Here is a 16082-nt window from a genome sequence, read left to right as displayed (position 1 = left end):
CATTGTTTGTAGTGACGCACGCCGGCTGGCCTTCATCAGGCAGACCGATGACCGTTTAAGGTCTGGCGTGCCGACGTAGTATATTCCGACCCACGACTCGGAACAAGTTGTCAATAATATTAGGAGTTAAGAGCATACATTTTTTCATTTGCATTTATTTTTGCAGGAAACGTTGACAGCCCAGTGGGTAGGACTTCAACTTCGGAGGGGTTATTTCAAATCCCAGCACGAACCTCTAACTTTTCTAAGTTATGTGCGTTTTAAGCAATTATAATATCACTTGCTTCAACGGTGAAGGAAAACATAGTGAGGAAACCTGCATGCCTGAGAGTTCTCCATGATGTTCTCAAATGTGCGTGAAGTCCATCAATCCGCACTGGGTCAGCGTGGTGGCCTTACCCTGGGAGGCAGCGGGTGGTTATTGGGCTAGCTACCCGTCCCTATTTGAGTCTCCCCACTGTCTGAGGGGGGGTCGAGCTGTCCTGATGCCCTCCTCCTTAGCGTAGTAGCCCTTGCAATCAGTTGGGGTTGTTGGAAGACGTCTGGGAAATATACGAAGGGTTCCCCTGACGTCCAATAAAGCCAACGAGAGGGACATGCCGTGGTGGTTTTTAGTTCGGGTAAACGAGTCCCACATAACCTCTGTCCTGCCCAAAGGACAGAGGTAGCCATAAAGCTTTTCCACCACGACAAAAAAAAAAGCGTGGTGGCCTTAACACCTTCTCATTGTGGGAGGAGACCCGTGCCCTGTAGTGGACCGGTAATGGGTTTATGGTTTTTGGTTTTTATGCAAAGTGCCGTCCTGTGTCCATCAACCTGACACATAGGTGTTAATTCTTATGTGCGTGTAATTGCAACGGCAACTTCGCCCTTCATGCCGGATCACAGAAATGTTGCTTCGCGGCAGAAATAAGCATGGCGGAAGTAATCCCCTGGACGAGCTCTGTCCCAAAAAGCTACTGCTACTATAATCATTTATCGGTACCTACAAATTCAAAATTCAAAATTCATTTATTTCAAGTAGGCCTAATATAAGCACTTTTGAAACGTCAAGTCTGTCTGTGTGTAGTGACTCACCGGTTCGGAAGGCAGATTCTACCGAGAAGAAGCCGGCAAGAAACTCAGCAGTTGCTCTTTTCCAACATTAACAATATACATTTTATATTTCAAAATTTTTTTTTCTATCTTGTGAGAGATAAAAGCGGAGCCGGATGCTTCCAAGCAACCGTGTCATTAAGAAATTCATCAATTGTATAATAACCTCGCTGTAATAAATGTGTTTTAACACATTCTTTAAACTTATGCATTGGTAGGTCCAAAATTACCTTAGGAATCATATTATAAAAGCGTATACTCAGTCCCACAAATGAGTTCTGCACCTTTCGCAGACGATATGCAGATGTCACTAATTTATGACTACTCACTTTAATTGCCGGTACATACATTAGTACGGTCATTGCAGCGGTATTTTTTTGTCTAACGACATTGTCCATTGCTTATGATTCATTGTTAAATAAATAATAAGTATTAAAAAAAACAATCCATAGGTACTAATATAAAAGTCTGACATTTATTTTGATTGAATCAAATGTCTTAAGTTAAATCTGTGGGAACTAAAAAAAAAATGGCCACTACATATATCTATAGAAATAGCAACAAAATATGTCTGTGTATTGAAGCCCCTTTAAGTAATTATTTTATTTGTTTTTTTTTGTAAGTATTTGTTGCTGTAAAACAAACTGCAACAGAAATAAATCACCTGTTACAGTTTACAGTATTTGACAGATATTTATGTTCATGACATTGAGTTGGTGGGTATTTTGATATAAATACGACTGCATTATCTATGCACGGCAGTCCTACATGGACTCGAACGATGCAAAGATACCTCCCGGTTTCTTAGTCGTTTATCACATCAGTGAAAATCAACTGTCTATCACGGTGTATGTGATGCAGCCTTGACAGACGGACAGACGGACAGACGGATAGACGGACTGACAGCGGATTCTTATTAATAGGGTCCCATTTTACACTTTGGGTACCTAAAAATAACAAGCTACTTTCTGACATTTAAGTAATAAAACAAAACGATAAATTAAATAAGAAGAGATGTGTTATAATGATTTTGTATGTTTTCAAAATCAACTTTCCAGTAAAAATAACTACGATGTTCGTGCATTACCTGTAGTTTAGGGAAGTATATAATAAATTCTTAGGTATATAGGGCGTACGCGCGTACTTATTGTACTTGTAGCATAAATCCTGTTAGTGGACGCGGAGTACCGTCTCTTGGGCCTTTCTAATCCGAATCTCAATTAACTGAGAACTTTCTAACATCACTAACAGGTTTATATTACAATGTAAGTAGCTAAGTGAGCAGTAAGTACCGCATTATCGTGATGCTACAGGTGACGTCTTAACAATTAACATACGAACGTAACTTGCGTCTTTGTATATAGTGGTAAGAATCGGTGGTAGAGTGTTTTCATCAAATTAGCCTTAGACTACCATCTCACCTGACTGTTAGACTGTTATGATGAAGTCTAAGATGGTAGCCAGCTAATCTGTTAGGGGTACGCCGTGCGGCAGTTATATTAAACCTATACCCCTAATCAGTGGCGTGCATAGAGGTTTTAACCAGGGTAGGCGTAAAGCAGGAAGAACGCATACAATTTAAAAATTCTCCTTCAATAAAAGTTGTATGACATTTTTAGGGTAGGCAGTGCATTTTTGCATCTATGAAGTGCACGCCACTGACACTAATCGGTTTCTACCCGACAGAAGGCTGGCGGCTAGTCTTTGCCGGCAGTGTAACCAGGTACGGCCGAAGTCTCCTAGACCAGACAAGAGAAAATTCAGAAATTATAAATCCAAAATTGCATTTTCCGGGGATCGAACTTGGGACCCCGCTTGAAAGACCACTACGCTACGGAAGGCGTGCGGAAGAAACATACACTGACCAAACGAGTCACTACAAAAAGATAGAATTGACGTGTCAGAAGTGCTTGTTAAGTATGCCTACTGGAAATGAATTCTTGAATTTGCTACAGATAACTAGGTTACACTACCAGCCCTGAGTAAGGGAACTGACCCGTGCTCGTGCCTCGCAGAGCACGTTTCGCTAACGAACCTGGTTAAAATCACTAACATGTATATTTACTTATTGTAAATGTTATTACATTTAAGTAAAATAGTCTTAACACATTATGCTAATAATAAAGGTAAATACAGTTTGTTTTGTTTGTTTGTTTCTTGATTGAACGCGCTAATCTCTGGAACTACCAACTATAACTCAGATTTAAAAATATTCTTGGCATTTCATCGCCCAATTCTTGAGGTAACTATAGACTTAAATATCTGAGGGCCGAGCATACGAAGTAATAGCGTGTCCGGGTATATTGTGTAGAATAGCGCATCATTGCCAGTAATAATCGGAACGATATTCTGGCAATAAAAAAATGTTAATAGAAAAAACTCAATACCTAAAAACTTAATAATTTTTGAACCCTCCCGGGAATCAAACCAGTACCACGTGATCTATACTTAAACGTGGTGACAAATAGACGTACGAGACAATCCCCTCAAAGGAATTCGGTGTCACGTTTGTTGAATTGATACGGCAGTCTGCACTCACTAGCACTGTATTGGTTTTTACTCGACATGGCTTCGGACTGGAACGCTAAGACGCTTTTACGTAGACATGTACCTCATAGATACTTTTTGGTATACATTGCTGGACTCTGCTGCAATCTCACTTTTGTCTCCTTACTAAACCTACTACCTCTTTTCTACGTTTTTTCCTTTTACGCCATTGGTTGCCTGGAAGAAATCGCTATGTAGCGATAAGGCCACCAAATTGTACTCTCTTGATTGTATTTAAATCTTTGTAACTACTTTTTGTTTCTTTGGTGTACAATAAAAGTGTATTCATTCATTCATTCACTGTATGCTAAGATTAGGTGTGTTGAAAATATTTAGATAGTTACTGCACCAATCTCGATGAAATTCAGCACAGGGATAGATCGCAGCCTGGAGACGGATATAAGACGGATTCCAGAAGGTTCCCGAGAGTTTTGAAACTAACGCGGTCGTAGTCCCTTACATCAACTAGTAGTTTATTAAGTCGATAACATCAGTAGTTACTAAAACTAGTTGTGAGAGACAAACTAACATCAAAATGGTTATGTATTTTCGGTACGGAACTCTAGGCCTGACCTGCGAAAAAGAAAAATGTCTACACGGAAGTCGTCTAACGTGCTGGCCACAGGACAGTTCGCGCGAATTTTTGATGATGATATTAAGGTGGGTACTGAACGGCGTTACGGGGCGTAATGTAACGTGTTACATCGCGAGCGTCGTGTTACGGGGAAAACAGACGCGCGTCGCGAGTAATCACACGTCGTTCCTCTTGTATTTATTTCTTAATTTTTTTTAATAAATTATATCTCATTTTCTCTTCTTCTTAATTTGGATGAAACAATAATTAAGTAGAATCAAAGATACCAACGCGTCCTCGCTGTCGGCCATCTTAAGTGAACTAACGGCTATAGCGGAGCACAGAATTTTGACGAGCATGTTACGCAGATTTTAAAACACAGCGTAAAATGCTCGATGCGTACACGCTCAATGCGAATGTTACATTACACCTCGTAACGTTGGTCAGTACCAGCCTTTATGTGAATAAATGTATGGGTGAACGCGTCGCGCGCATAGTCTGGATACCCCGACCCGTGACGTGCTTGATATATTTTCATATAGGATGGGTGCACCAGTCCCGAGCCATTTAAGGATAGTAATTCAAAAATGTAGTAACACTATATAGTTTTGATATTAACCAGTGTTTTATGGTTCGACGGCCCACAGTGCGCAGCGACCCTGCTTTCAGAGTCCAAGGCTGTGAGTTCGATTCCCACAGCTGGAAAATGTTCATGTGATGAACATGAATGTTTTTCAGTGTCTGGGTGTTTATTTGTATATTATACGTATTTATGAATAGTTTTATATTATTCATCAGTTATATTAGTGCCCATAACACAAGCTAAGCTTACTTTGTTGTGCGTAAGCTGCTTAAGTTGTGAATTTTGAATTTGTATTAGAATTTTGAATTAGACAGTTGTTGAATTCTGAAATGTACTATAAAATATTCGTGGGAATATGATATGCGTATCATGCACCGCGTGAAAGTATTAATTTTAAACCGCATGCACCTCGACGATATGGATGAAGGCAAATGTTATAGAAATTGCAAAATAAAATCGCAGTGCGGCTTGGCTCTAAGAATTAGGTACAAACTCTTTGTTGTACTGTATGCGCGTTGCGATAAAATTTGTGATATCGGAGGAATGAAAACAAAGAGAAATAGTTTTGCAATCAAACAACGAAACTATTGCCATAAATACAATTGATAACAATCGCGATTAGCATTTAGCGCTGATAGGATTTGAAATAAAACTATTTGAAGCAGTGCCTGATTAAGCAAGCGCGGGGCCCGTAGCTAATTCAATAATTTACACAAGGGATAGTGCAATTTCCAAAATTATTAAATAATAATTTTAAAAATTTTGTGTAATTTTTAATTTTTTTAAATAATAATTTTTAAAATTGCACTATCCCGTTTCCATAATCATTTTCTTCTTTCATTAAGGGTTGTCTGGAGGAAATCGCTTAAAGCGATAAGACCGCCTTTGCGCATTTTTATTTTTCTAGCATTTATGTTTTTAATATATATTATCTTTATCCCTTAGTTGTGTGCAATAAAGAATTTATCAATCTACTCGTATCTATCTATCTAATTCTTTAAAAGAAGCTTTTGATCTGCTATGGGTTCTTAAGTACTCGTATAAAGTGTTAAAAATACAATACAATACTCAATACATATCTTTTAAATACAATACGTATTTGCTATCTACAGGTTACTACAATTTTGTGGGCAATTAATAGTGTAGCAAATTACTATAGGCGACGTATGTGTCACTAGCACGTGTCCGTGTCTGTCTATCAGTCAGTCAGTTAGTCAGTCAGGCAGGCAGGCAGAGCGGTATTAAATATGCGCGGGGCCCGTAGCAATTGCTACTCTTGCTACGTGGTTAATCCGGCACTGATTTGAAGAAAACAATGGGGAAATTCTCTTCATCGTACCTTACTTGTATATGCTAACCTCTTTATGTAAAATGTTGTGTATGATACGCTACTACCGTGGCAAGTTATCCCCATATCGACAGACATGGGACCAGATGACTCAGATTTGACAGCCAGTATTGGCGCAGTGGGCAGCGACCTTGCTTTCTGAGTCCAAGGCTGTGGGTTCGATTCCCACAACTGGAATGTTTTTAGTGTCTGGGTGTTTTTCTGTATCTATATTATAAGTATGTGTGTATATTATTCATAAAAAATATTTATCAGTTTTCTTAGTACCCATTACACAAGCTACGCTTACGTTGTGGCTAGATGGTGTATAATGAATGGTGATGTGTGTATTGTCGAAGTATATTTATTTATTTATAAAGGGGGTATTATCACAGTATAAAGATATACAGCAGCTCAACGCCTTAGATCTCGTGATAAATGCCGATATCGTTTTGACACCGCGGCGACGCGCCTTTTCTCGCACTTTTAGCAGACTAGCTTTTAGACTAATAACTTACGTCCGTTATCGATTGATAGCTTCATCTTCTCCAGCACAGTTGTATCCCTGTCGTTGTAGATAAGCACGGCCGAAGCGTTCGCCCGCCATGCATTCTGAACCTTCAAACAAAAGAGTTAAAAGTTATATTTGCGTGCTCATTAGAAGGTGATTTTACCTTTATAAGGGCGTTCTTCTAGTTAAACTTGGCGGACCACCTGATGTGGTGTAAGTGGAAACCCATCGCCTATAAACAGTAGAGCACTTCGCAGGGCATACAAGAACGTCGTCCTACAAAGCGCCGCCCTGTGGCTATCAAACTGAGGCGTAAGTGTTAAGCCTCACATGCCAGTAATTTAATAAAAGACTAAGAAACCGGGAGGTATCTTTGCATCGTTTGAGTCCATGTAGGACTGCGGTACATCGATAATGCAGTCGTATTTATATCAAAACTAGCTATTGCCCGCGACTTCGTCTGCGTTAGATTTTGTTTTTTGTTGTGGGTTTGCTGCCGTCCGCTGAGGAGTTCTGTCCTCTATCTCCAACCACATTCATCACATCTACACAAAGTTTGGGCAAAATTAAAAACATATTATAACCGCTATAGTACAAAAATAATTATTTAAATCGGTTATAATTTGTCGGAGTTTTGGTGTAAAATCGTCAAACACTTTCATCCCCTCTCCCAAAGGAACCGAGCTTAATGTCGGGATATAAAGTATCCAATATTACTTCTAACACTTCCAAAAATATGTGGACAAAGTTTCATGAGGATCGGTTTAGTGGTTTTTGCGTGAAAGCTTAACAAACAAACTTACATTGACATTCATAATATTAGTAGGGATAGGGATAGGGATATCCACAAGGTCAATGTCATGAACATAAATATCTGGCAAATATGAATTTATAGTTATCAAAAGTTTAATTATTTACCCACTTTATAAATTTACTATAACAAATTGCACTGACAAACACGTCCTTCAAACCGGAACACGAAAGGTTGCTTGGCGACGGAAATAAGCAAGTAGGAAGTAGGTAGGTATGATTTTTCTATAGCCCCAGTTATAGAAAAATCATACCTACAAACTTTTGACCACAGTCAAAAGTGCGAGTGGTTTAAGATCAAGATTTTCGGTTCTTTCTTAAAAAAAACAAAACGTTTCATTTCTTCATCGCCTTAAATTTTTATTCAATAAAAACTTTTGAATTTTTATTGGATTGAATTAATGAAAGAAGCAGTGGTAGCTAAGTAGGACTTCGACTTCACTTTTGGGGGGCTGAGTTCGAATCCCAGGACGCACTTCTAACTTTTCTAAGTTACAGGCTTCATAATATCACTTGCTTCAACGATAAACGAAAACATCGTGAGGAAACCTCCATGCCTGAGAGTTCTCCATAATGTTCTCAAAGGTGTCCGCACTGAGTCAGCTGGGTGGATTCGGGCCTAAACCTTTCATATTGTGGGAGGAGACTTGCAGTCCCTCGGTTAAGGGTTGATATGATGATGATGGACTCATTACGACTCCGTTTTGCATTTGGGTATGAAAACCTAATACGTATTCAGTATTTAAGTCTACATAGCAATTGTTATAAGTTACTCTTATGAAGTCCTTACCCACTTAACCAGTTTATGGGATAACACATTGACTGCTATCGGTTCCATAACGATTATTGCGTATGTTCAATATTCGTTTATTATCTATGGTTATATTTAAGCGATGCGTTGCGACAAATTATTATTCTACTATCATATACCCGCGACTTCGTTCGAGCAGAATTTTTTGTTTGCTTGTTTATTATTCTGATGTGACACGTAACATTGTTTTATATATGTATAGTTAAATTTTTGTACAACTTATAAATGCAAAGGATTTTTCCTTTTTATCATCCTACTTTGTGCAAACCCTGGTCAAAAACCCTGTGCACGCCACTGAGTTCAACGGGTACATACCACGATAATATTTTTGGATTTGTCGATATTTCGACCCAGTTGCATGGATGGTCACGACAGGACACCCCGGGACGGGGTAATGTACCCGTCGAACTATATTTAAGAAATGTTGATTAACCACGAAAATCTTAGTTTAAAATCTTTAATTGTTTTATGTTCGTAACCAGCTTTCATAACATTTTTAATACACCTTTGAATGAAAATGTATACCTATGCATTTATATATATTCTATGTATTTTACATAAACATATTGCTTTACTTCCTAAAATATTTTAGCCACACTCTCTCTCGTTTTTCACGCTCGCCCGAAGGTTGGCTGTTAGAAAATGCTTTAGCATTAAGTCCGCCTTTGGTAAACCTTTTTTTTGTGCAATCCCTACTAATATTATAAATGTCAATGTAAGTTTGTTTGCTACGGTTTCACGCAAAAATAACTTAACCGATCCTCATGAAACTTTGTACACATGTTGTCGAAAGTGTTAGAAGTAATATAGAATACTTTTTATCCCGACATTAAGCTCGGTTCTATTGTGAGAGGGGATGAAAGTGTTAGACGATTTTACACCATAACTCCGACAAATTATAACCGATTTAAATAATTATTTTTGTAATATAGAAGTTATAATATGTGTTTAATTTTGCCCAAACTGTGGTTGGAGATAGAGGACAGAACTCCTCAGCGGACAGCAGCAAACCCCTCATTTAAGGCTTAGCGATACTGAATGCTTTAATTTTTTTTTTAGAACTACAACTTAATTTAATGCCACATCAAAAACCAAAATCAAACGCAGACGAAGTCTGGGGCACCAGCTAGTAAGTGAATAAATAAATATAAAATAGTCTCTCACAGACAACAAACACAATGCGATGTCATTTTGAACATTATTATAGACAAACAAACAGATCAATATTACAAAACTTGGGTTATGCTTTCGTAAAAATAATTTTAAGAGCTAATTCTTCATCAGCATAATTATTATTATCAGCCTATTAATAGTCAGGGTATAGGCCTCCTTTCTCATAGAAGGGGGATAGAAGGTTAGACCCTCCACGCTTCGCCAGAGCGGGATGGCGGGCAGTTACATGTACGCGTTCTACAAAGCACTGGACAGCGCCGAATGTCTTATTACAGGCTTGTACATTTTATTCGTCAGAAAACCCAACAAAGTAAATTCTAAACAATGATTAGACAGGTTGGGTTTGAACCCAGAACTTTGAGATCCGTATTACCCGTATATCCGCAAACAGGCTATTCATTAGACCAACAGTTACCAAAATACCACAGACAATATAATTTTTATTTATTTATTTATTATTTATGTACCATAAATTGTGATTGTAAACATAAGATACATGAAGTGTAAAAAGGAAAGCTTATCTCTATAAGAGATCTCTTCCAGCTACCCCAGGATGTGAGTAAGATGATTTAATTGTGGTATAGGGCAAATAAAGGTACAATATACATAAAAATAATATAATAAATATGTAGTAACGTCCCGTTGTATTTGTATAAAATAGACTAGCGCAACCAGCCCGCTTCGCCGGTCTAGATTTTGCTTTATTTTATTTAAACAATAAACTTACATCATTAAGTTTTTTATTTAAGTGTCATAATATATTAAATCATTTATTTCTCTCCGTATTCATTCTCTTCTATTGTCTTCTAGAGCGGGTAAATATCATTATCTTCACCCATGTACACCCAACAATAGAATATCATCATAGTAAATAAAAGCTGTATTTGACAGTTTGACAGTCCAAAAATTGGAGTGCTCCGATCGTCACCAAACTTCACAGGATTACTCGCCAGGTCAATCCATAGATTCCTTGAAAGTTTCATTGAAATCGGTCCAGCCGTTTCGGAGCCTATACGAAACATACCCACACACTTTCTCTTTTATATATATAGATTAGGCTGTAGTCATAACACTGGTATCACCCGATATTGGGCAATAGTGATAGACCGGATTAGGACCAAAGATAACATCGGGTTAAAGTGCCATAAACAGACATTGAATAACCATTATATGTATGCAACAATGAAAACCGAAATAATACTTCACAGGCTTCATAGGTACATTATCTACTGTCTCTGAGACTTAACTGTGAAACCGAAAACCACTGACTGACTTGTTTTAGCAAAGTTTTTCGATTTACTACAAGTTAGCCGTTTACTGTATTCGCAGAAGACAATTATATCCACGGGGAAAGGATACAAATGTATCTTCTCCCACAGCTTTATCTGCTCTGAGAGCATTGGCGCACAAGTGGAAATAATATCCAAATATGTGTAATAAAAAACGGCGGAAAACTTCTCCTATTCCATTTCCCCGTGCTTAAGCAGGTGGAAACCTTTATTATATCCATGTCAGGTGATATAATTTTTATCCGTCCCGTGCTAGCCCTGCTGGTGGTAAGTAATGAAGCAGTCTAAGATGGTAGCGGGCTTGACTGTTTAGTGTGTGTTTTGGAGTAAACCACTGCCATAGTTTTTATTGAAAGAAGTCAGATACAGCCCTAAAACATCACACGAAAATTAAAATCATGTGACTCCTGTCACTTTATTAGTTACGCGTCCCGTGGCGTAGGTATTATGCGCGTGTCGGTCATCATCATCATTGACGTCCATAGCAGGACATAGGTCATAAATTCATGGTCCTGAGCCGCTTGTTTTCAGCGGCTGCCGGCAATTCGATTGATATCGTCTGCACACCCCATTGGGGGCCGACCAACGCTGCGTAGACCAGCACCTTGGGATGCCAACATCCATCGGTTATACGACCTATGTAGCCCATTGCCACTTCAGCTTGGCGATTTCGACGCCTCAAAACAACCATTTTTCCTCTCTCCAATATCCAATGTACAATCTCCAAATAAAAATTAAATCTAAATTGGAGATCAACTTTAAATAAATATTAAAAATTATTAAAGGTAATAAATAGGCTTAGATGTATAATGAAAAATGGAATAGTCACAAAATGGAAAACTCTCTAAAACTCACAGAATTCAAGAGCATATAGAATCCGTGTACACGACCAATATTAAAGCATCAAAAACTACTCCACTTTAGTAGTTTTTCTCGAACAGGCGGTTAGTCACTTTATTCGTTTAGCCAGTACTTATTTTACCGCTAAAGTTCTAAACGTTTACCGCAAAATGAAGAAAATGGAAAAAGCTTATGAGCTAGCAACATTCCGCGGGTATGAAGTGAGACGTGCTCGGGACGTCTTCTCTGTTCGGACTCTCATCGGACACAATGCAATAAATTCATTTATTTCAAGTAGGCCCAGTTTATAAGCACTTTTGAAACGTCAAGTCAGTCTGTTTGTAGTGACTCTACCACCGGTCTTGATGACTCCCTGCGTACGACATCATCATCATCATATCAACCAATTACCGGCCCACTACAGGGCATGGGTTCCGCAAAGAGAAAGGGTTAAGGCAGTAGTCCACCGCCTGGCCCATAGGCATGCAGGTTTCCTGACGATGTTTCCCATCGCCATTCAAGCAAGTGGTATTTTAATTACTTAAAACTTTAACAAGTTAGAGGTGCGTGATGGGAATAAAACTCGGCCCTCCCGAAAGTAAAGTCCAGCTTATCCACTGGGCACGTAACTGACCTTAATCTCGAAGTTGCAGCTGCCTCGGCGAATCACCGCGATCCATGGCTCGCGAGGCAGTGGCTCGGTGGGCGCGGCCGCCGAGAGCAGGGGCCACGTACATCCGGTGTGGTCCCGCTCGCCACTCGGGCCCTTGGCGCGCACGTGCACCGCCATGCCGCGGGACGAGCCGATGAAGCCCTCGCCGTATTTACCCGACTGGGGGACAAAAATCACAATGTCATTTTTCTTATAACAATTACTCTCTGTTGCCCGCGTTTATTACGGTTTTTTACAGATATGGGATCTGTAAAAAACCATGTTCCATTCCTGCTATAAAAAGCTTATGTTACTTCCCCCTTCCTTTCCACTTACTCTAACACGAAATTCAAGCTAATTATTTGCTTAGTCAGGGTGTAAAGGAAGTTCAATCAAGCACACTTTCGCATCTATCTATGGATACCTGCTTATATTCAAACTCACGGGTCAAGTCTGTACATTGAAGATATTTAAACAAACATTTTTGGACGGCACTCTATAACCTATACTTAAGCCATAACTGTAATTTTCATTCGTGTCTGTCTGAATCTGGGCCCGCGTATCACGCTGAAACTACTGAATGAATTCAAATATGACATTTCTGATTCACGTGAAATTACAAAGTGCATAGCTCTCTTCATATCCCAATGTTAGTCTGAACCACAAAGATATTTGCTTACTTTATATATTGAAATCGTTGAACAGGACATAGTATGTGCAGTCCCTTCTGTCAAATTTTGCGTAAATAATTAAAACGTTTGAGTTTGATACTTCTCCATAAATTATGAAGGATATTTATTATTAATTGTAGCAACCTAACTAGGATAGGATATTATTCATTCTTGTAAGACGCCATTATATATATATAGAACAATAATTTTCCTTGTTTCCGACTAATGTGGTCTGATGTATCTATTTTTATTTAAGCTAGCGGTTATTTAAATTGTTCACTATACAAGCAAAATATAAACTTGTGACATTATTTATATATATATATATATATATATATAAATAATGTCACAAGTATATACAGTGGCAGTAGCAGTGGTGCTGAGTGGGCAGGTCAAAAAGTGCTGTCCTTTTCAGAATGTTTGCCATGGAAAAGGATAGCACTACTCTCAGGCGACTCAATTATATACAAATAAGCTTCCTCTTTGAGAGAGAGATTTCAAAGACTAACAAGAACTGAAAACTTTCTAATTCAAATTACATAAATTTATTGTTTATTTATAAATGTTTTTTTAAAGTTGCTGTGAGCTGATTTTTACTATAATTATTAATAACATTTCGCATTTCGCACGCTTCTGGGTAAGTTTCGAAGTTGAAAGTTTCAAAGTGCGTCCCTAGATGGCGCTACAGGTAGTTTGCATCTCAGTAGCGGTATGCATTTACATATCACCTAAATGAAAACCAATCGATGGGAGCTTTAGGGAACACCAGGTGGTGTGATTCATAATATTTTTGGGTTATCGCACTACATTCTTTAGTGAATGCAGCGATACAACAATAGTGCGATTTAATATTTATAAATATTATAAATTTAGTGTTTGCATTATTTCAACATTAGAAGCAAATATAAACTTGCAGTCGACGTAAAATTACTTATTCGTTGCTCTTTGCTCTCTCTTGGTATTTAGGTAGGTACCTGTAGGTATAGCACCGTTATTACAGACGTAACAGATTCTTTGCTGATGAAGTCGCTGGTAGAGTTTGTTTTTTTTTTGTATTTTTTTTATAAACGCACTAATTTCGAGAAATATTGGTCTGATTTGAATAATCTTCTATGCTATAGCATCACACTACGCCCTGTAAGAGCTGAGGTCCTATAAAAAAAGAGTAGAAAGAACGCTAGGCTAACAAATGGCACAGGCGGGCGATGTGACGCGGTGGGTGGGAATAGCTAATGGAATTTCGCATGGGAATCATTTACTTAATTCTGCTTTCCACATTCTGCTTGTCTATACAAAAATACCTACAAAAGCCGGACTATAAAGTCGGATGTGTGGCAACCCTATGTCCTGAGTCATCCATACGCAACGCACTTAGCACCTAACATCACGCATTTACACAAAATTACAATCAATTATACGTCTTACTGCGTCGTAACTTCGTTTATATTGGCGTGCAATAAAATTGGCGTTTTAATATAGTTAGCATTGTACGGTATTTATGTGTAATTGTGATCGCAAACAATTCAAATAAAGCGGTAGGGATGCGGTATAGAGCATTCCCTGTCCGTAGATAATAAAATAACACATATTTTACTATTAACATAAACATGTTTCGTGTGCCTGTACTGTTCCAAAAACATCACACATATAATAACAGGCAAACTAATGTACCTACTTGCTCGGATCAACAAGACTGTCAGCTGTCTTGGAACGCAAACGTATATCATCAACATTATCATATGTATCTACCCATTACCGACCCACTACGGGACATGGATCTACTCCCATAGTGAGAAGGGCTTCAGGCCGTAGCCCGCCAAGCTGGCTCAGTGCGGATTGCTGGACTCCACACACCTTTAAGGACATAATGGAGGACAATCAGGCATGCAGGCTTCCTCACGATTTTTTCCTTCACCGTTGAAGCAAGTGATATTTAAATTCAAATTCAAATTCAAAATTCAAAATTCAAAATTCAAAATGTTGGAGTCTTACCCACTGGGCTATCACCGCTTCACCTTATAAATACTATACATCAATATGCCCTGAGGGCGCAGGCCAAAGGTCCGAACTCCGAACTGATGAACTGTAAGCAAGTAGGAACTGAAGTGGGTACCTCCGTTGTAGGTTACTCTGTAATTTTAGTAGACACTTCAAGAAAAGTGACGCATTGCTACCGAAATGGTGATCCCATAGTTAAGAACTTAATGAGACTAATTTTAGCGACGACGATGTTCCACAAAGCCAGTAATTCTGGAAGCATTTGACGAATTGATATTATTTTCGGCTAGCGTTGACACTGGCAAGCCAGTTTACTTCGCACTTTAGTTACAAAATTAATACCTAGAGTTTCCGAACCCGACATTGCGTCCTGTCTGTGCTAATTTAGCCGAGTGTTGAACAGCCCTTAACGTTTACTGCGAAGTTGTCAGTGTGTCCGTTATCAAGCGAGCGGTGTATATTTACTGTTAGCATGTTTAACTACGGATCAGAACCTCCTGCGTTCGAATCTCGGGTCGGGCCAATACTTTGAGTTTGGTAATATAATATCGGTATAGGTAAATGTTGTTTAACTCCTAAGCAATTGTCTAACACTCAATTGCATGCCCACACACGCATACACATACTTGCACACACCACACTCTCTCTCACACACACACACTCACACTCACTCTCACTCACACACACACACACACACGCGCGCGCGCAACACACACACACACACACACACACACACACACACACACACACACACACACCCAATATACTTTTATAGTGTCTCGTTGCTATGGAAGAGCCTCCTGACACAGGTATTTTGATGCTTACCAGGAGGTCTTTACAACATGTATCATTTACAATGTAAGAAACGAAATAAACGTTTTTTTATTGTTTTCTTCATAAAAAAAACCGTACCTAACTTCTGAGTTAGGCACCCTGAGAAAAAGAGGATACATAAATGATTCACATGAATTAACCTTTACGTAGAGATTATATCCTAGCTTTTACAACGTCGGTATCTTACCTATTTGTTTATTACAGCGTGGTTACTATTCAATTGATGAATATCTTAATGACATAGTTGCTAGAATCAGCCGGCTCCGCTTTCATCTCACACAAGATGAAATAATGAACGTCTAATTGTAAATTGTTGATGTTATAAAAGAGCAACTGCTGAGTTTCTTGCCGGCGACGAATCTTGACT

General features: G+C 38.7%; 1 protein-coding gene across 2 annotated transcripts in view; it reads right to left on the bottom strand.

Annotated features, from left to right (window-relative positions):
- Positions 1-16082, bottom strand: part of LOC120624947 (protein goliath) — a 131561-nt gene that overhangs the window by 27510 nt on the left and 87969 nt on the right. For both annotated transcript variants that reach the window (XM_039891785.1, XM_039891786.1), the window contains exons 3-4: positions 12195-12392; positions 6645-6744 (exon numbers count right to left, since the gene is read on the bottom strand). In XM_039891785.1, coding sequence (XP_039747719.1) covers positions 6645-6744; positions 12195-12392 — 298 coding nt within the window. The remainder of the gene's footprint in view (positions 1-6644; positions 6745-12194; positions 12393-16082) is intronic.

Source organism: Pararge aegeria, chromosome 7 (genome assembly GCF_905163445.1).
Source record: "Pararge aegeria chromosome 7, ilParAegt1.1, whole genome shotgun sequence".
Classification (NCBI taxonomy): Eukaryota; Metazoa; Arthropoda; class Insecta; order Lepidoptera; family Nymphalidae; genus Pararge; species Pararge aegeria.
This window is presented reverse-complemented; position numbering and strand designations above follow the sequence as displayed.